We start from the raw sequence: 23,026 nt of genomic DNA, 5'->3' as shown, positions 1-23,026 counted from the left end.
GCTTCTTTTGCTCATAGTAATTATTCTGAGAATTCTCCATCTGTGCTGTAACTTGTATCAATAGTTCATCCTCTTTATTGCTGAGTAGTATTCCATTGCATGGATATTGCACAGTTTGTTTATCCATTCACTTATTAACAGACATTTGAGTTGTTTCTGGGTTTTGGTTATTATATATAAAGCTGCTGTGAACATTCACACATAGGTTTTTGTGTGGACATCGGCTTTCTTTTCTCTTGGGTAGGAAAAATGGCTAGGCGTGGAATGGCTGGATCATATGACATGGGTATGTTTAATTTAAGAAACTATCAAACCATTTTCCAAAGTAATGGTACTATTTTACACTCCCACCAGCAGTGTGTGAGAGTTCCAATTCCTCCACACTCTTGTCAGTACCTGATATGGTCAGTCTTTTTTTTTTTTACCTTTTAAAAAATTTTCCCCAGCTTTATTGAGTTATAATTGGCATATAACATTGCATAAGTTTAAAGTGTATAACACGATAATTTGATAAATGTATATATTGTAAAATAATTACTACAATAGGGTTAGTTAACACATTCATCATCTCACATAGTTACAGAATTCTTGTGTGGTCAGTCTTTTTAATTGTAGCCATTCTAATAGGTGTGTAGTGGTCTCTCATAGTTTTAATTTGCATTTTCCTAATAACTAATGATGTTGAGCATCTTTTCATGTGCTTATTTGCCATCAATATATCTTCTTTGGTAAAGCGTCTGGTGAAACATTTTTCCCTTTTTAAAATTCGAGTTGTTGAATTATTATTGAGTTTTGAGAGTTCTTTATATATTCTGGATACAAATCCTGTATCAGATACATGATTTGCAAATATTTTCTCAGAATATATGTGCCTTGTCTTTTCATTCTCTTAACAGTGTTTGATGAAGAGCAAAAAATTTTAATTTTGATGAAGTTCAACTTATTAATTTGTTCTTTTATGTATTATGCTTTCAGTGTCATATCTAAAAAATCTTTGCCTAACTCAAGGTCATAAAGGTTTTCTTCTAGAAGTTTTATAGCTTTAGATTTTACATTTATGTCTATGATTCATTTTGAGTTAACTTTTTACATGTGAAATATGGATTGAAGGTTTTGTACTGGTTTGGTTTTGGGTTTTTTGCACATGGATATCCAATTGTTCCAGCAGCATTTGTTGAAAAGATTATCTCTGCTGAATTGCTCTTACACCTATTTCGAACATCAGCTGTCCATATATGTTAGTTGCTGTAGACAAAACATCAATATATAAAGATCAATTATATTTCTATACGTTAGCAATGAGCAATTGGAAATTGAATTTTAAAAAATATCATTTGTAATAGCATCAAAAAATACGAAATACTTAGGGATAAATCTGACAAAAGATGAGAAAGACCTGTCCATTGAAAACAACAAACCATTGCTGAGAGACATTAAAGAAGATCTAAACAAATGGAGAGATATACCATGTTCATGGATTGGACAAATCAATATCATTAAGGTGTCAGTTCTCCCCAAATCAAAATCCCAGCAGGCTTTCTTGAAGACATTGACAAACTGATTCCAAAATTCACATGGAAATGCAAAAAAACCTAGTATGGCCAAAATAACTTTGAAAAAGAACTGAGTTGGAGGAACAACATTTCTGATTTTGAGACATATTATAAAGTTACAGTAATTAAGACAGTGTGGTATTGGTGTAAAGATGGACAATGAGCTATGAGAACAGAGGGTGCCTGATGCTTTTAAGTAAGCTTCGAAGAGAAGTGGACCCAAATTATTAAATCTGCTATTTGGTAGTATGATCCTAGTTAGAAATTATAGAGAGCAGCTCATTCCTTATCACTAGCTGAGTAAATAATATAGTCTCAGATCTGGTCCTGCTAGTTTACAGTGCTAATAGACACAGCAAGTTGTTGTCATCTGTATTATTCAAAAGGCCTGATTTGAAGGGGAAATCCTTCATCTTCGGCAGGTAGTCATTTACTTCCTAAAGATTCTCACAATCTGAAAGGCTGCAGGTGATTTACCAAAAGCAGCTGGAGAAGATGATGATTTGTTTGAAGATGAATATTCCTGCTCACCAGTTGGGGTTTGGTTGTACAGGGTGTTATTGCACTTGGGCGTGGTTTTACAACTTATGTGACTTTAAACTTTTTTTAAACCATTTTTTCAGAATTCTGGGGAGTTTTGTCCAAATCTTTTATGTTTTATTTCAAATCAATTTTATCTACTTATTATTGCTTTGTACTGCTACTCATAGGAAAAAAAGAGATAAAAACTTAAAATATACAAAATATTAGATTTGTTGAAGTCAACATAAATGTTCAACAGTGGAGGATGCATAAATAAAATGGAGTTTCTTTCAAATAGTATGTATCATATGACTGAGTTTTTACTAGAAGGTCTAGAAGTAGTTGTCATTGAGTAGGGAGCTATTATGGGTCGTGTGTATGTAGTTGTCTGTCTTATTTTTCTCTCATAACTTGAATTGCTTTTGTAATAAGAAAAGTAAATAAATAAAACTACAAAAGAAATAACAAAAAAGATCTAGAATTTTGGACTTTTTTCTAATTTATTTTTAATTAATTGTAGCTGATCTTGTTTGGTAATCTTTTCATGACTTTATACATTTTGCAAATTGCTCAAAATAAAGTTCTATAAAGTCACTGCATATAACGTTTGTGCATACTATACATACATTTTAATCCTCTACAATTTGTTTAAACAATTCCTTACTGCTAGAGCTGTGTGTAGGCTTCAGTTACCTTCCTGTGGTGGGATATTCAGGTTGTTTCAAAATGTTTGATTTTCTAAACAGCACAGAGTAAGAATAATTGGATGAAAATTAGTCATATAGAACAAAAAAGGCAAGGGGAAACTCCTCAAAGTCTAAAAACAAAAAAATGGCAGAAATGTCTCTGGGGATATTCTTTTTCAATCAAATCATCACTTCAATAACTTGCTTTGGGCTAAATCACTTTTGCCAAATTGATTTTACCAAATAGTATGTAACTAAGTGAATAAATGTATAAAATCCCCTAGTATGGAGTCATATTCCCTCTTGGAGTCGTATCAGTGTTACTCATTACACATGGTTGATGTTATTTGGATGTTTTCTACTTGGAAAGACTTGATTTTCTTCTGTGTGGTGGGGAGCCATTGAAGTTCTCTGGGCAGGAGGGATCTTACTGGAGCTGCGTGGTGGAAGTCAACATAAATGTTCAACAGTTCAACAGGAAGGGTTACTCTTGTAAAGAGTGTGAAGAATAAACTGTCATCAAGAGGGTCTGGAGGCAGGAACTAAGCCAGAGGCTTTTGCAATAGTTCCTGTAAGTGGTGATGAAATCCTGAACCAAGGCAGTGTCAGTTAGGGAGGGAAGAGGGGGCAGATGTCCTCTTGAGTCCTACAAGTGCAGAGTGTATTTCTTTCTTCTCCTTTTGCCCGTCATCCTATAGCCACTCAACTCTTCCAGACCTTCAGAAGTCATTACTTAAGAACTTGAACTACGATGAATTCACCGACCACACAAAAGGCATGTTCGGAAGATCAGTTAACGAGCCTGAGAGAGAAAGAATACAATTGATGAGTTAAGGGCAGTGACCTGGGCACAGGCCGTACTTACAGTGAGTGTCACAAGGAAATGTGTTGCCTTGACAGGCATTTCAGCTAGAAAAATAATGAAGGAAAATGGATTACTGTGAACGTGGAGGCCATTATGCTTTTGATACTTTTCAGCCTTTCAGCTTATTCAGGTACTTATGCTTTTCTGCTCACAGTGAGCTTCTTGAGGGCAGAAATCACATCTTATACTTCTTTTTGTTCTACCACACTTAGCATGTTGTAGGCATTTAAATGGTAGCATAAGAGAAAGGATGTATTGGAATGGATTCTGACTCTCCTTCAAGAGCAGGAGGGGCGTGCTAACCTGATAACATCTGAACTCTGGATATGAGACTAGGCCAGGGCTACTTACACATGTTGGACTGTGTAAACTGACTTGACAGATAAAGAAGTCTGATTCACAGGTTCTGGGAAGTAGAAAGAGGTGTGGTCCAATACACTATTTTGGTGACTTTGTTTAAATGATCGTTAGGACTTGTTTCGTATGTTTTTTGGCTACATAAGAGTTTTGAAAATCCCAGAACCTTAAGTTTACTCCTATTTCGATTACTTCGTCCATTCCATTCTCTGTATTCGTAAGCCACTAACTTCAGAAAATACCTATCACATACTGGGCTTAGCAGTGTGAGAGTACCAACTGTGAAATATATTCACCGCCTTGAAGGAGCTTACAATATTGTAAACAACATGAGACTTGCTTACATTGAATATCTAGGGAACAATGTTATAGGGGAATATATATGATAACTGAAATATCAAAAGATGTGATTAAGGCCTGTGGAAATGAAAAGTTATTGATACAATCAAAGGTATTACCTCCAATGTACTTATGAGAGAGCCTAGCTTTTAAAGTAACTGGGCATCATGTACCTGATTGGGTTGGCTGCAGTATATGATATACTTGTGAGTTCATATATCAATTATTCATGGATTTATCTTTGTTTGGGGACTGTTCACAATGGAAAGAGCACTAGTAGACTTCCTTTTTCAGCAAAATGATAGAGTAGATATTCTGAAAAACCCACCTGCTACAAAACACCCAGAAATGATGAATATAGAGCAAACATCTATTAAAATCCATAGCCAATAAAATATGTAATTGACTGTTTAAAGCAAAAATAATAACAATGTGTTGTGGGTATATAATATATGTAGAAGCAAAATATATGACAACAATAGCACAAAGGCTGGGAGGAGAGAAATGGAAGTATATATATATATATATATGAAATAGAATAATGTCACATGAGGGTAAACTGTGATGAGGTAAAGATATATACTATAAACCCTAAAGCAACCACTAAAATAATACAATAAAGAGTTATAGTTGTGAGCCAACAAGGAAGATAAAGTGGAATCATCAAAAATACTCAAATAATCCACGAGATGATTATCTCCATAGAAAATCCTATGGAATCTACAAAAAATGCTATTAGAATAAGTGAGTTTAGCAAGGCTGCAGAATACACAATTTACAAATGTTAATATACTAAATACTAGCAACAAACAACTACAAATTGGAATAAAAATAATACTATTTGCATTGGCATAAGAACATGAAATACTTAGGAATACATCTGAAAAAAGATGTACAAAACTGGTACACTGAAAACTATAAAATATTTCTGAGATAAATTATGAAGACTTAAATAAATTGAGAGAGATACTGTGTTTGTGGATATTGAGAAAATTCACTATTATTAAGATTTCAATTCTTCCTCAACTTGATCTATAGATTTAATGCACTTCTAATCAAACTTTCAGCAAGGTTTTTTGTTTTTGTTTTTGTTTTTTTGGTAGAAATTGATACGCTGATTCTAAAATTCATTAAAGGACCAAACTTAACTTTGAAATTGATTAACAAAGTTGGAGGATTTACGCTAACTGACTTCAAGACTTATTACAATCAAGACAGCATGGTATTGGTGTTAAGGTTAACAAATAGACACCTATACCAATGGAACAGAATAGCAAGTCCAGAAATAAACCCACGTATACTTAGTCCTGGCTCAGGATCCTATTCCAATACCATTGGAGGTCCCCTACTGCTGGAAGAGGGGAAGGAAGCTTTTCCCTGCACAAAATCTGTTATAGATACAAGGGAGAGGTTGGCTGCCATGAAAGGAAGGTGCAATATAACTGAAAGCTCCAACCCTGAGATCCAGGCACACAGGGCCTGCCTAAGACTGAGGCTGGACTAGGATGACAGAAAATTTCCTGACCCCACCACCTCCAAGCAAGCAAACACCCCAGAAACAAGCAGAGCAGTCAGCTGCTAAGGGTGGGATGGGGTGGGCAAGAGTGTGGAGAGATACCCCCTTGTGGTTTAGATACACAGAGAAAGACAAAAGATGAGGGTGGGGCAGGTACACTGAGAAAAATCCTCTGACAGTCCAGCCCCCACCCTTCACAGAGGAATAGAGAAGAGGAATTTGAAGCCAATTGTTTTCTGAAGGTAACCATAGCAACAACAAAATCCAAACTCAACTCAACAACTGACTAGATTGACTCAATCCCCCACACTATCTGTCTAGCAGAAGACGTGTTCCCGTTTTCAGGCATAAATACTGTTTACCTCAGTTCTACACATACAGTCCAGCATTCACTGAAAAATTATAAAATACACAAAAAAGCAACAACAATAATAACAAAAACAAAAATCCCACTGTCAAGAAACAAAGCAATAAACAAAACAAGATTCAGAGAAGAACCAGAAATTGGAACTATCAGACTGGAAGCTAAAATAACTTTCGTTAATATGTTAAAACATTTTATTTACTTTGTGGGATTTTCACAATAAAAAGTGTTTTAAGAATGTACAGAAGAGGAGGAGGGTGCCAAGGAGAAGGGTGCTCTGAGGCAACTATCCTGCCTTGAATACAAATTCTGTGACTAACTAATTATTGACCTACTCTGGTAAATACTTATCAACAATAAACATATAATCAACTGCAAATAATCAACATTCAAATATTGATTTAAAAATTCAATAGAGAAGTTAAACATCAAATTATAGCTAGCTGCAGATAAATTAGTGAACTAGAAGATAGGTCCAAAGAAATTAGTCAGAGTATAGCACAGAGAAACAGATGCTGAACAGAGGAGTTTAAAAGGTATGAAGGATGGGTCGGCCCCGTGGCTTAGCGGTTAAGTGCACGCGCTCCGCTGCTGGCGGCCTGGGTTTGGATCCCGGGCACGCACCGAAGCACCACTTCTCCGGCCATGCTGAGGCCATGTCCCACATACAGCAACTAAAAGGATGTGCAACTATGACATACAACTATCTACTGGGGCTTTTGGGGGAAAATAAATAAATAAATAAAATCTTTTAAAAAAGGTATGAAGGATAGAGCTATTGACTGAATGTTTGTGGTATTTGGAGGTGGGCCCTTTGGGAGGTAATTTGGTTTAGTTGAGGTGATGAGGGTGAAGCCATGATGGGATTAGTGCCCTTATAAGAAGAGGAAGAGACCAGAGAGCTCTTTCTCTCCACCATGTGAGGCTATAGCAAGAAGGTGGCAGTATGTAAATCAGGAAGAGGGCTCTTACCATTCCCTGACCATGATGGCACCCTAATCTTGGACTTCCAATCTCCAGAACTGTGAGAAATACATGTTGGTTGTCACCCAGTCTATGGTATTTTGTTATAGAAGCCCAAACTGACTAAGACAGATAGAATAAGAATCATATGATCAGAGTTCCAGAAGACGATAATAGGGACAATGAAGAAGAGATAATATTCAAGGAGATAATGGCTGAGTATTTTCCAGAAATGCTCAAAGACATCAAAGACATGGATGGTCAAATTTGAGAAACACCCTAAGCAAGACAAACAAAAAGAAACCCATATCAAGAACCATCGTAGGGGCCGGCCCGGTGGCACAAGCGGTTAAGTGCGCGCACTCTGCTGTGCCAGCCCGGGTTCACCGGTTCGGATCCTGGGTGCACACTGACACACTGCTTGGCAAGCTATGCTGTGGCAGCATCCCATGTAAAGCGGAGAAAGATGGGCATGGATGTTAGCCCAGGGCCAGTCTTCCTCACCAAAAAAAGAGGAGGATTGGCAGATGTTAGCTCAGGGCTGATCTTCCTCACACACACACACAAAAAAGAACCATTGTAATGTTGTAATGAATCTGCAGAACACCAAATACCCAGAGAAGATCTTAAGTATCCAAAGAGAAAACACAATTAATGACAAAGAAACAATAATTAGACACATAGTGGGCTTTTCAGTAGCAACAGCAACAATAAAAGCTAGAAAGCTTCAAAGTGATGAAGAGAAAAGCCATCTGCCTAGAATTATATATCCAGGGAAACATTCATTCAAAACATTAGGGTAAAATAGAGAGGATTCTGGGAAGAGGGCAGAGTAGGAAGCATCAGGAATCTATTTCCCCACCTAGACAATAATTGCACTAACAGAATCTGTCTGATATAATTATTTTATAACTCTGGAATCTATTGAAGGCTTGCAGCTTCCAGGGGAGGACATAGACAGTAAATTGCCATCAATTTCAGCTCTTAGCACAGTAGCAGCTACCCATACCCCACTCTTAGGCACATGGCAGGCAGCTGTACAGGTGTTTCTGGGGCAGCTGGCATATAACTTGCAGGAGGGAGGGTGGGCAAAAAGGACCCTGTCCTACAAATATCAGGGATCTGTGCTGTGACCACTGATTGGTACTTCTGATCAAAAAAGAGGCTGCCAAAGAGGGAGGCAGCCGTTGTTGTTGCATCTCTCTCTATTGTTGCAAGCCACTCCCAGACCAGTTGAAGTAACCTCCAGGGGATTGAAATGGCTGGCATCCCTTTGTCCCCCCTCTTCATTTTCCTCTTTTTTCCCATTTTGGGAGCCAGACATTAAAGACTAGGACATTCAAAAACAACTGCATATACGGGGAAAATGAGAAAGTGACCACACAAGTCCAGCAGAAAGTTGATAAAAGACCTGAGAAGACCTTAAGTTTATACCTCAGGCTGACCCTTGGCACAGAGACAGCCTGCAACAATAAAAAATTATAAAAAACGGTAAACCCTGAGATAGAGGGTGACTCTGGTTTCCAGAGTTACCACATTATTAGATTCAACTGTCTAGTCTTCAACAAAAAAAATCACAAGTCATAGAAAGAAACAGGAATGTATAATCCATTCAAAAGAAAAAAATAAATCAATAGAAATTGTCCCTGATAAAGACCTGATGGCAGTTATACTAGACAAAGACTTTAAAAACAGCTGTTTTAAAGATGCTTATAGAACTAGAGGAAGATGTGGAGAAAGTCAAAGAAAATGATGTAGGAACAAGTGGAAATATCAATAAAGAGACAGAAAACCTAAAAAGAAACCAAAAAGAAAGTCTAGAGCTGAAAAGCACAATAACTCAAACGAAAAATTCACTAGAGGGATTCAAAGGCAGATTTGAACAGGCAGAAAAAAGAATTACGAACTTGAAGATTGGACCACAGAAATTATCAAGTCTGAGAAATAGAAATAAAAGATATTGAAGAAAAGTGAACAGAGCCTAAGGGACCTGTGGGACACCATCAAACAGGCCAACATACACATTGTGTGAATCTCAGAAGGAGAAGTAAGAGAGAAAAGAACAGACAGAATATTTGAAGAAACAATTTGGCAGAAAATTCCCAAAATTTGGTGAAAGATAGGAATATAAATGTCCAAGAAGCTCAGTGAACTCCAAGTAAGATGGACTCAAAAGAGACCCACACCGAGACACATTATAATCAAACTTTCAAAAGACAAAGACAGAGAGAATCTTGAAAGCAGCAAGAGAGAAGCAAATAATTACATACAAAGGATCTCTAATAAAATTATCAGCAGATTTCTCATCAGAAACTTTGGAGGCCAGAGGGCAATGAGCCAATATATTCGCAGTGCTAAAAGGAAAAAACTGCCAACCTATATCTAGCAAAATTGCCTTCAAAAGTCAGGGAGAAATTAAGACATTCCCAGATAACCAAAGTTGGAGGAGTTCACTGCCACTGAAACTGACCTGCAATAAATGGTCAAGGGAGTCCTACAAAGTTAAATAGAAGGACACTAGACCATAACTTGAAGCTGTATGGAGAAATAAAGATCTCAATAAAGATAAATACATGAGCAATTATAAAAGCTAGTATTATTTTAGCAATGGTTTGTAACTGCACTTTTTGTTTTCTACATGATTTAAGAGATTAATACATTTAAAGAAAAAAATTATTAGTGTAAAAGGTAGTATTATTGTAACTTTGGTTTGTAACTCCAAATCTTGTTTTCTACACAATTTAAGAGACTGAAGTATTTAAAAGAATTGTTAGTTTATGTTTTGGGGCACACAATATGTAAAGATGTAACTTTGTGACATCAATAACAGTGACAGAGCTTGAAAGTAACAGAGTTTTTGTATGTTATTGAAGTTAAGCTGGTATAGATTCAAATAGAGTGTTATAACTTTAGGGTATTAAATGTAATCCCCATGGTAACCACAAAGAAAAGAGCTGTAAAATATATGCAAAAGAAAATGAGAAAATAATTTAAACATTTCATGACATAAAATCAAGTAAACACAAAAGAAGACACTAATGTAGAAAATGAGGGACAAAAAAGCTATAAGGCATGTAGAAAACAAATAGCAAAATGACAGAAGCAATTCCCTCCATATCAGTAATTACTTTAAATGTAAATGGATTAAACTCCCCACTGAAAAGACAGAGATTGGCAGAATGGATAAAAACACATGATCTGACTATATGCTGTCTACAAGAGACTAACTTAAGATCCAACAACACAAATAGATTGAAAGTGAAAGGATAGAAAAAAATATTCCATGCAAATAGTAACCCAAAGAGAGCAAGGATGGCTACACTAATATCAGACAAAGTAGACTTTAAATGAAAAAAGGTTACAGAGACAAAGAAAGACATTATATATTAATAAATGTTTCAATATAGTGAGAAAATATAACAATTATAAAGATTTATGCACATCATAGCAGACCATCTAAATGTATGAAGCAAAAATTGATAGAATTGAAGGGAGAAATAGACAGTTCCACAATAATATTTGGAGACTTCAATACCCTACTCACAAGAATGGATAGAACAACTAGACAGACGATAAGTGAGGAAACAGAGGACTTAAACAACACAGTAGACCATCTAGATCCAACAGATATATACAGAACACTCTACCCAACAACAACAGCACACACATTCTTCTTGATTCACATGGGACGTTTTCCAGGATAGACCATATGTCAGGCTACAAATTAAGTCTCAATAGAGTTTAAAAAGATAAGTATCATATAAAGTATTTTCTCTGACCACAATAGGATGAAGTTAGAGATCAATTACAGAAGGAAAACTGGAAAATTCACAAAATTGGGGAAATTAAACCACACACTTTAAAACAACCAATAGATCAAAGAAAAAAAATCACAAGGGAAATTAGAAAATATTTAGAGATGAAGGAAAACAAAAACACAACATACCAAAACTTATGGGATACAGTAAAAGTTGTCCTAAGAGGGAAATTTATAGCGATACACACTTACATTAAAAAACAAGAAAGATCTCAAATCAACAACCTAACTTTGTACCTCAAGGAACTAGAAAAAAACAAACTAAACCCAAAGCTAGAAGAAGGAAGGAAATAATAATGATTAGAACAGAGATAAATGAAATAGAGAATAGAAAAACAAGAGAAAATCAATGAAATCAAAAGTTGGTTCTTTGAAAAGCTCAACAAAATCAACTAACTTTTAGCTAGATGGACTAAGAAAAAAAGAGAGAAGACTCAAATTACTAAAATAGGAAATGAAAGTGGGGCTATAAGTACCAATTCTACAGAAATAAAAAGGATTATAAAAGTGTGCTATGAACAATTGTACACCAATAAATTGGATAACCTAGTTAAAATAGCCAAATTTCTAGAAACACAAAACCTACCAAGGAGGTAGGAAAAATTGAAGAAGAGGGCACACTTCCTAACTCATTCTGTGAGGCCAGCATTACCCTGATACCAAAGCCAGACAAAGACACTATAAGAAAAGAAAACTACAGACTAATATCCCTTATGAACATTGATGCAAAAATCCTTAACAAAATACTAGCAAACTGAATTCAGCAGTATGTTAAAAGGCTTGTACACCATGACCAAGTGAGATTTGTTCCTGGAATGCAAGGATGGTTCAACATATGAAGATGGATTGATGTAATACACCACATTAACAGAATGAAGGGGAAAAAACACACAATCATTCCAATTGATGCAGAAAAAGTATTTGACAAAATTCAACACACTTGCATGATAAAAACACTCAAAATACTAGGAATAGAAGGAAACTATGGCAATGTAATAAAAGCCATATGTGAAAACCCACAGTGAACATTATACTCAATGGTGAAAGACTTAAAGCTTTTCCTCTAAGATCAAGAATAAGGCAAGGATGCCTGCTTTCACCGCTTCTATTCAACGTAGTACTGGAAGTTCTAACCAGCGCAATTAGGCAAGGAAAAGAAACAAAAGGCATCTAAATTGGAAAGGAAGAAGTAAAATTACCTCTGTTTGCAGCAAGTATGATCTTATATGTAGAAAACTCTAAAAATTCTACAAAAAAACTGTTAGACTAAATGAATTCAGCAAAGTAGCAGGATACAAAGTCAACACTCAAAAATCAGTTTATTTCTATACACTAGCAATGAACAATCTGAAAAGGAAATTACAAAAACAATTCTATTTTCAATAGCATCAAAAAGAATAAAATACTTAGAAATAAACTTAACCAACAAGGAGAAAGACTTGTATAATGAAAACTACAAAATATTGCTGAACGAAATTAAAGATGTAAATAAATGGAAAAACAGCCCATATTCATGGATTGGAAGACTTAAAATTGTTAAAATGTCAATACTACCCAAAGTAATCTACAGATTCAGTGCAATCCCTATCAAAATCCAAATGATATTTTTTGTGGAAATAGAAAAACCCATCCTAAAATTCATATGGAATCTCAAAGAACCCTGAATAGCCCGAACAATCTTGAAAAAGAAAAACAAAACTGAAGGACTCACACTTCCTAATTTCAAAACTTACTACAATTCTACAGTAATCAAAACAGTGTGGTATTGTCATACAGACAGACATATAGACCAATGGAATAGAATAGAGTGCCTAGAAATAAACCATTGCATATATGGGCAAATGATTTTGGGCAAGGGTGCCAAGACCATTCAGTTGGGAAAGGACAGTCTTTTCAACAAATGGTGCTGGGAAAACTCGACATCCACTTGCAAAAGGATGACGTTGGAACCTTACCTAACACCATATACAAAATTAACCCAAAATAGGTCAAAGACCTAACTATGAGACTTAAAACAATAAAACTCTTAGAAGAAAACATAGGACAAAAGCTTCATGACATTAGATTTGGCAGTTATTTCTTGGATATGACACCAATGGCATAGGTAACAAAAGAAAAAATAGATGAATGGGACTTCACTAAAATTAAAAAATTTTATTCAACAAAAGACTTTATCAACAGAGTAAAAATCAACCCATAGAATGGGAGAAAATATTTGCGAATCATATATTTGATAAGGGATTAAAATCTAGAATATATGAAGGACACCAAACATTCAACAACAAAAAAAAATGGAACCCAATTCAAAAATGGGCAAAGAACTTGAATAGATATGTCTCCAAAGAAGAGATAAAAATGGCCAAAAGCACATGAAAAGATTCTCAATATCACTAATCATTAGGGAAATGCAAATCGAAACTTCAATGAGATACACCTCACACCCATTAGGATAACTACTATCAACAAAAAAAAAGAATGTAGATGGGCCGGCCCCGTGGCTTAGCGGTCAAGTGCGCGCGTTCCGCTGCTGACGGCCTGGGTTCAGATCCCAGGCGCGCACCGACACACCGCTTCTCTGGCCATGCTGAGGCCGCGTCCCACATACAGCAACTAGAAGGATGTGCAGCTATGACATACAACTATCTACTGGGGCTTTGGGGGGAAAATAAATAAATAAAATAAAAATCTTTAAAAAAAATAAAAGAATGTAGAGAATTGGAACCCTTCTGCACTGTTAGTGGGAATGTAAAATGGTACAGCCACTGTGGAAAACAGTATGGTAGTTCCTCAGAAATTGAAAATAGAATTACCATATGATTCAGCAATTCCACTTCTGGGTATATACCCAAAAGATTTGAAAGTAAGGTCTTGAAGAAATATTTGTACACCCATGTTCATAGCAGCATTATTCACAATAGCTAAAACATGTTAGCAATCCAAGTGTCCATCAATAGATGAATGATGGATAATCAAAATGTGGTATATACATACAGTGGAATATTATTCAGCCTTAAAAAGGAAGGAGATTTTGCAATAAGCTACAATATGGATTATGCTAAAGGCATTATGCTAAGTTAAATAAGCTAGTCACAAAAAACCACATACAGTTTTGAGCAAGGTGTCTTTGCCATCCCAAAGAAATGGACTGGTCTTGCAAGTAACTGTGTGTGTGGTGTTTGGGGTGAGGTAGGGGTTCTTAGACTCTCTTTCCCTTCCAAGGTTTCAGAATAACCCATGGCAGAGGCCATCAGTCCTCCAGAGGCTGAGAGCTCGACTCTGTGATCTCACAAGTTCCTCCAGGCCCAAGACAACGATGCTGTCAGCTCCAAAGAGCAGACTTGGTATAAGGAAGGAAAGGGGTAGGTAAGGAAAAACCAGTTATATACACTCCTACCAACTAAATCCAGTCTTTGCCTTTTCCCCTGGGGACTTCATGTCGCTCGCATTCTCTGGAGTCATCGATCTGTGGCTGGATAGAGACTGTCCAGTCACTGATGATGTAATATTACCTGAAAGGGCCAAAGGTTGATTCAGACTTCCTCAGAAGGAAGGAACATTTTATCACAGAGCAGAGTCTAGTATTTTTATGGGATTCTCCATTCTGATCTATTGTTAAATGTTTCTAGAGTTGACTTTTATGGTGCTTCCTCCCCACTCCACCCCACCCCTCTGTCTCTAAGTATTTTCCCAGCTGTGTTAACATACAGCAAAGCACCACAGATGCATATTTAAGATTTTGGTAGCATGGAGTTAAATCCATGGTACTGCCAAGCTAAACGCACGCGCGCGCGCACGCACACACACACACACAGAGGTGATACATTTTTGAGATGGAGGTGGGAGAATTAGATCCAATTAAAAAGTATTATAATAGAAATTCAGAAGGGCACATCAGGAGGAACCTGTAAAAGAAATCCTCATGATAGAATCAACACCATGACCTGAGGAAGGTATGAACAAGCAGTTATTACCTCAAGAAAAATGTTAAATGCATGCTAAAAAGTAACTTGCTGGGATGCTCAGAGACTCTCTGCCCTGTAAATACTACAGAGCATGGTCACTGGACCAGCAGCATTACCGTCACCTGGAACTTGTTAGAAATGTAGATTCTCGGGCCCTAACCCCGACCTACTGACTCAGGAGCTCTGGGAGGAGGGCCCAGCACTCTGTGTTTTTACCAGCCCTCCAGGTGGCTCTGGTGCGTGCTCAGATTTGAGAACCACTGACATGGGGGTCCCAAGGTGAAGATGAAGGCAGCAAGGAGCAGGGTTGATGGAGCAGAGCAAGCACTCCAATGTGGCAGTGATGAAGGTTCACAGCAAACCAAGGCGATAGTCAAAGACACCAAGTGTAGACAGAGGGGAAACACCACTGTTGGACCCTGGAAATGGAAGAAGGAACTCTAAAGGTGTAATAGGGCACAAGAAAAGAGGAAAAGTTAATGTTTTCACTGTAGTGAAAACTACAGTCAGGGAAATAATTAAAGATAATTTTCCTGACCAAAAGATAATCTTGGCCTGAGTTGTAAGAGCTCTTAGAGTTTCTTTCAAGAGGCATTCTCAAAGAAAGGGCCCCAGGTGCCCTCATCAAGTGGTTTTTATTTGGGTACTTACTTTGCTTATTTTTTAGCTTATTTATCCTGTTATAACCTCAAACTTACAGTAAAGTTGCAAATATAGCACAAAGACCTTCTAAATACCCTTTACCCAGATTCACCAACTGTTTCCATTTTGCCGCATTTGCTTTCTCATTCCCCCTCTCTATCCATATACATTGGTTGTACATGTGCATTTTCCTCTAAAGCATTTGAAAGTAAGTTGGAGACATTAGGCCCCTTTATGCCTAAATACTTCAGTATATATTTCCTAAGAACAACATTCTCTTACATACCTTCCTAAAAAACACTCTCACATAATCACAGCACAATTATCAAGATCAGCAAATTTAACCTTGAAACAATATTATTATCTAATACTCAGTCCATATCCAAATTTTGTCAAATGTCTCAATAATGTCCTTTTTAGCCATTTTCTCCCTAATTCTGGATCTAATCCAGGACCACATGTTGCACTTAGTTGTCATAACTGTTTAGCCTCCTTCAATCTTGAACATTTCCTCTGCCTTTATCTTTCTTATCTTGAAAACAGGCCAATTATTTTTTAGAATGTCCCTCAATTTAGGTTCATCTGGTGTTTCCTCATGATTAGATTGACGTTATGGATTTGGGGGAGGAATACCACAGATGTGATGTTATATCCTTCTCAGAGAATTGAATCAAGAGGCACACGATGTTGATTTGTCCCAATATTGGTGATGTTAAGTTTGATCCCTTGCTTAAAGTGGTGTTTGCCGGCTTTCCCCAATATAAAGCTACCATTTTTCCCATTGTAACTTAGTAACTAAATGTAGAAAGATACTTTGAGACTATGTGTATCAATCAGGAGTGTGGTCCTAAGAATCTAAGAGGAGCAGAACCACCTTATGCAGCTGTGGGAGCTGGTTGCACAGTCTTTGTGAGCTGGTCTTTCTGTGTCTGGTGCTAGAGCCTCAAGGCCACGGGGCAGGCAGTCTGGATGGGAAGATGGACATGGGATGAGGGGGAAGCAAGAACCACCTGGAACCTGGGACTCTGAGTTGGAACCCATGGTGGTCCTTCATCTTCACCTTTGAGAATCCAGCTTCCATAATGAGTGTGTCCTGCAGGAGAAGCTGGCACTCCTCATCATGGAGCTAAATACACACCTGGCCCAAGAGTGAGAGAAGCTGCAGCAAAGAGTCACGGAGCTGGAGCAGCTATTTGGCCAGCTGTTGCACTGTGCCACCCAAGTGAGCCAGCAGTAAGTGACAGTGGGCGTGAGCTGCAACAACTCCTGTCTCCCCCATGTAAAGGAACAGGGATGCTCCTTCACTTTCTTCCAAATCACACATAAAATCTTTCCTGTGTCACAGGCCAGCTGGGCACTCTGCAGGGAAGCGAATTTAGAGATTGCGTGTCCAGCTTAGTTAAAGTGACACAGTGCAAATCCACCACACTATATAAATATCCTGTCCCTCATCAAACTTGAACCCACTCATTTTAGCATCCATTGTTTCTTTTCTTATTCCGTCATTTTCTATATTTATTAGTTAGCGTTAGACTATAAGGAGGGCTTTCTCTTTTCCCGATTGTTTTTATTTATTTATTTATGTTAGTAGAGACTTATGGAGTTTTGTTTTGCTTTGTTCCATAATCTGTTACTATGTTTATTTGTTCTGAAATTCAAATTGTCCCAGATTTGGCCAGCGAGAGCCAGTTCAACCTGGCCACTATATCCTTTTGATATGTTACTATCATCATTTGAGCATTTCCTTACTTTCTGCTACAAGATAGTCCAGGCTCATCTTTTGATCTTTCAAAAGATCAAAATGCTCTCCCCATCCTAGCCCTGGAATCAGCCTTTTCTCCAAGTGGTGTTGGTTCCTTTTAGTGGAGACCAAGATCTGGGCACTAGGTATGTTTGCTGTTAATATGTCATTGCTTCTAGGCACTGTCAGAGGACAGAGCTAGCACACAAACATACACACACACACACACACACACACAAACACACACTATGATTACATACTGATACCACCTCCCACCCCAGTTCTATTCCAACACCACAAGGTACATTCTAGTCATCCCCTCCCCTCTTCCATAGTGTAACTTCTTCCTCCAACTGTGAGAAACCTGGGTTGGGTTTGTTTCACTCATTCACGACAACTGGTTCCTATAGATTATCCAGAAGAAAAGGAGAGATGACAGTGACTTTAGACTTTGCCCTCAGATTTAAGAGCAGAGATGGGCTTGGGAGAAAAATCTACAGAAGCTACGAGCAATCACAATTTACTCAGTATCTGGCCAAGCTTGCTTTTCCTTTTAAAACAGGTTCTCAAGTGTGTGCATAGCACATTTCCTGTGAACCCTTTCCTGATCAGTGTGTAAAATTCATTGCTATAACTGAATATGCCTGCAATAACAACAGTGTTTGGCAGAGATGTTGAGCTGGGAGGGGAATTACCTGCTATGAATCTAAGGTTAAGAGCAGGAAGTCAAGCCACCATCAAAGAAGACTGCATATGTATTGAAACCTGTACAAACTTTGAGTTCTTATATACACAATGAACTGTCCCACCCACATGGCAACCAGCTCTGCAGGATGGATGAGTCACAGTAGTACTAATGCCCTCCCTTCTACTGTTCACTGATTCTTTGTAACTCCTGCTCACAGGGTAGCCATTGTTTTAACTTTTTAAATCCCCTCGAGCGACAGGTCACAAATATTTTATTTTAAAGTGTGCCACAGGGCTGGCCCCGTGGCTTAGCGGTTAAGTGCGCGCGCTCCACTGCTGGCGGCCCGGGTTCGGATCCCAGGCGCGCACCGAGGCACCGCTTGTCCGGCCATGCTGAGGCCGCGTCCCACATGCAGCAACTAGAAGGATGTGCAGCTATGACACACGACTATCTACTGGGGCTTTGGGGGAAAAAAATAAAATAAATAAAAATTTAAAGTGTGCCACAGACATTAAAAGTTGAAACCCACCATCCTAAATAGAGGAGACTATTCCAAGACTTAGACGACGTAGAACAATTTGCTGACAAAAATCCCACAACGCAGAAAACAGTGAAGACTGAAAAAAGGCGACTGAGGAAAGATCAATAGATTCAGAACATCATTTGACATTAAAAATCGGTTGATAAAATTGAACTTGAGGACTACATGGTGAATAAAAACGTTCTGGAAGGAGTGCCAGCCCCATGGTGTAGCAGTTAAGTGCGCGCACTCCGCTGCTGGTGGCCTGGGTTTGGATCCCCTGCATGCACCACCGCACCACTTGTCAGGCCATGCTGTGGCGGCATCTCACATAAAGTGGAGGAAGATCAGCATGGATGTTAGCTCAGGGCTAGTCTTCCTCAGCAAAAAAAAACCCAAAATGTTCTGGAAGGGATTCAGGCAAACGAAGTACAATCCAAAGACCAGATGGGAGAGAGAGAGGAAGGTAATGGAAGTAACTTTCTCTCTTCTATTAACTTTGTTCATAGAAATTAGTAGGAATATATATACATTTCTTTTTCAGAAAACTAGTAAGTTAAAATAATGGTTATCTTATGATCTCATTGAAGAGGAAATGAAAATGTTTGAGTCTGCTATGGAAGCCACATAAGTGAAAAGAGAACATATGCACTATCAGCATGGAATGATAAAGGATGGCACAGACGTATATTTTACAAAATATAATATCAGATATCAGTGGGGCTTTAAAAGAAGAGTCAGTGTTTGGATTAAGCAAAAAATCAAACAATCCATTTTCTCTCTTGAGACTAGGAAGACCAAAGTCAAGCCTGGGGTGATGGACCCACTGGGCTGTCATAGCTCAGGTGGGCTCAGGTATGAGGCAGGCTGAGACCTCGGTGACAGATCCTGAAGGGGAGGACTTCCTGAAGTAGGAAGGGAGGGTCTAACAGCTGACCCACCAGCGGGCTGGCCTGTCTGGAGGCTGCCAGGCACTTTCCAGTAGATTGTTTTAACAGCATTCTGAACACGGAGATGGCTGATTTTGATATCTTGAGAGGCCCACCTGGCCAGTGGGATGGGAAATAATGGGTCCAGGGGGTGAGGAAGTGTAAGGTGAGTTAGTGTCCCGGTGATTCTGGCAGTCATTCTCTGACATCCAAACCTAAGCCAGCAGCTGGGGAGTGTGGAAATGCAGGGATTGCTCTCTGGAGGAGAAGATGGGCAGGACCAGGATGGAGGGTCAGGGCCCTCGTCCAGAAAGCTAGGGTTTCTAGGCAGAAGCAGGCCAGTCCACAAGGAGCAGGTGAGAAGGAAGGAGAAAGCTGCTATTTGGGGGCCCATGGTTCGTCAAAGCTGACCCCAGATCCTGCCCAACCAAGAGAAGGTTCAGATTGGTGGAAAGCAGGTACAAGATTCTATTGGGGTAAATCAAACAAGATTGGCTTGTTTGAAGGATACAGAAGGATATCAGCACAACCAGAACACCCAGGTAAAGATCAGAGACATTTTCTAGGACAGATGGAGATTCACGTTCCAGAATCCAGAATCCTCACCATGATGTGCAGACTGCGGAAGATGGCCACATTTCCCAGAATCTGTCCTCTCCAGACCTAGCACACAGACCAAGATCATTTTATCATTTGGGAGTTAGGCCATTCACAGTATTCTCAGGTAGCTAAATCATCAGACTTTCATATTAGAACTGCCTGATCGTGGCACATTCTTAAACTCATATGAGAACAGAGAAGTTCACGAGGCTTCACGCTAACAAGCCATTAGACCAGCTCTGGGGCTTATCCTGCAGATCTACTGAGCATCTCTCTATAGTAAGGTGCCACAGAAATGAAATGAATGAACATGACCAGGCAAGCCCCAGGACATTGGTTTTCACCATTAAGTTTCACAACGAAGAAAATCTTAGGTTCTAAATCTTGCTCAAATCTTTCAACTTCTGATTAGAAAGAAAGGGGAATTTTTAATACAGTTTTATAGGTTAAAGAAGACTTTAATCATCCTAGCTCTGGCTCTTATCTTCTTTGGTAACATTCTTCTGATAAAACGTATCTTATTTTTCACTCCACGTGCACTTTGTCACATCCACAGTCTATTGGGAGTGACTGTGTCTTGTCCTCCAAAAGGATGTCCAGAATCCTCCCAGATGGCCTTACAAGCCTTCTTGGCTCCGATTTGACTTGCCCAAGCCGCCTCGACTTACCCAGAGAGGCAAAAATTCCTACTTCTCAGATCTTCTGCATTTCTCTCATTCATTTAGCAGGAGACATATCCCAATAAAAGCACTAAACACCCACCCTTGGCAAGATTTATCCCTCTCTTGACCTTGGCTCAACCAAGGTTTCTGACTTCCTGCGGTAGAGTACTTTAAAATACCCCCTCTCGCTTTTTATTATGAAGCATTTCGTATATTTAAACAGTATATAACACATATGTACGACTGATATTCTATCAGTCCTCATTGTTGTGGCCTTTCATCTGTGGCCAGTGGTCACCCCGCCTGGTCCTGGTCAATGCCAGCAGCCATTCTGATTGGTCAGCGTCTGAGTGGCACTGGTGGTTCAATATTTTGATTTTCACCCCAGTGTATCTGTAATATGTGAAAAGAAATAATAAACACCCATGTACACAGCAGCTCAAGAAACAGAGCATTACAGAAACTTACAAAAGCATTTTTAACAGGTAAAACATTTGCACCATTAAAAATTCAGAAAGTATGAAAAGGCATCCAGTGAAGAGCGTCTCCCATCACATCTCTCAGCTGCCTCATCCCCAGTGCAAATCATTTCTTGCATATCCTTTTGAAGATTTTATGTATAGAAAACTAAAGATTGTGTATAGGTATTGTTTCTTCTTTTTTCACTGATGGTAGCATACAATACACAGTGTTCTGTTCCTTTTCTTCTTAACCTAGCAGTGTATCTTGGAGATCTTTGCACTTTGGTGCATAAAGAGCTTTTTTCCTCTATTGTAAACAGCTGGGTAGTACTTCATTGTAGAGCTGTACTGTAATTTACTTAGTCTCTTACTGACGACATACAAGGCAATTTAAAGATACTGGCTATTAGAATCAATAACTTTGTATATATTCACTTCACATACAAGGCAATTTAAAGATACTGGCTATTAGAATCAATAACTTTGTATATATTCACTTCGTAAATATGCCAGTGTATCTGTAAGGTAAAGCCTTAGAAATAGAATTGCTGCGTTAAAGGGAATGTGCAGTGTAACATTTCACGGGTATGCAGATATATCTGTAACATAAATTCCTAGAATTGTGGGGTCAACAAGCATGTGTATTTAGATTGCAAAGATGCCCTCGCTAGGGGTGGTATAAGCAATATGAAAGTAAGAGTGTATTAATCAACTTTGGGCTCTTTTCCAATTTAGGAGCTCAAAATGCTATCTTGGTAGTTTTATTTTATATTTCCTTTATTATGAATGAGGTTGAGTCTCTTTATATATTTAAGAGCCATTTATATTTCCTTTTCTGTGACCTGCCTGTTTATATGTTTTTCCTGTTTTTCAATGGGATTGGTAGTCTTGTTATTGATTTTTCAGGAGCTCTTAACATATGAGAGAAATTAGCCCTGTATGATATGAGAGGCAATATTTTTCCCATTTTGTCATTTGCTTTTTGACTTACGTTGGGTTTTGCCATTTGGAAAGGTTTATATTTTTAGGTAGGCTGTGTTACCTTTGTCAACCTCAATTACTCTGAGGCCTGCACCAGTTCTGTGCTCACTCACTGGGCAATTGGTCTTAGTAAGGAGGGCAATGGTTTATTTAAAGGCTACATAGAGCAGGGGTTGGCAAACTTTTCCTGTAAAGGGCCAGAGAGTAAATAATTTAGACTTTGTGGGCTACCTGGTCTCTGTTACAACAACTCAACTTTGTTGTCATAGTGTGAAAGCAGCTCCCAGCAATACATAAATGAATGAATAAGGCTGTTTTCCAATAAACTTTATTGACAAAAGAAGGTGGCGGGCCGGATTTGGCCCATGGGCCATAGTTTTCTGACTCTTGGCAAAGATGCAGTTAGGGGTGCCACCCCACTCCGGTCTGTGAATCTGACTGCCACTGTATTGGGTCTCCCCCTCATCCCGTCCTCCTTGGCAGAAAGGTTACTTCACTCAGTTCTCTTGCCTGAGTCGCAACCTTCTTACCTGCTGAAGTCTCAGCTGCTCAGCAGACACTCATTCAGGTTTCCTGACCCAGGACCAAAAAGCCAGCTTCCCAGGCAGCTGTAGGCAGCCCACAGATGTTTATGCTTTACAACTGACTCGGTAACCTAGGCTGCTGCCCTTTGCCAGCACCTCAGCCAATGAATCACTCAGCATGTACACACAGTTTAGTAATGGTGGGGGGAGGGGGGCAATACTTTCTCAACATGTCCCTACAAGCTCCAGGACAATGGAAAATGCTGCAGAGGAATTTCCCTCCTTGGGACTTTCCATCCAACACAGCCCACTTTCAGCCTCCTCCACTGCCCCA

At 38.6% G+C, this 23,026-nt stretch overlaps 1 protein-coding gene across 3 annotated transcripts in view; it reads left to right on the top strand.

Annotated features, from left to right (window-relative positions):
* IL15RA (interleukin 15 receptor subunit alpha) overlaps window positions 1-23,026 on the top strand; it is a 41,551-nt gene that overhangs the window by 1,941 nt on the left and 16,584 nt on the right. For 2 of the 3 annotated variants that reach the window (XM_058532378.1, XM_058532376.1), the window contains exon 2: window positions 14,202-14,341. The exons of the other annotated variant lie outside the window; for it this stretch is intronic. In XM_058532378.1, coding sequence (XP_058388361.1) covers window positions 14,202-14,341 — 140 coding nt within the window. The remainder of the gene's footprint in view (window positions 1-14,201; window positions 14,342-23,026) is intronic. 3 annotated transcript variants of the gene reach the window in all.

This window comes from Diceros bicornis, chromosome 36, assembly GCF_020826845.1.
Source record: "Diceros bicornis minor isolate mBicDic1 chromosome 36, mDicBic1.mat.cur, whole genome shotgun sequence".
Lineage (NCBI taxonomy): Eukaryota > Metazoa > Chordata > Mammalia > Perissodactyla > Rhinocerotidae > Diceros > Diceros bicornis.
This window is presented reverse-complemented; position numbering and strand designations above follow the sequence as displayed.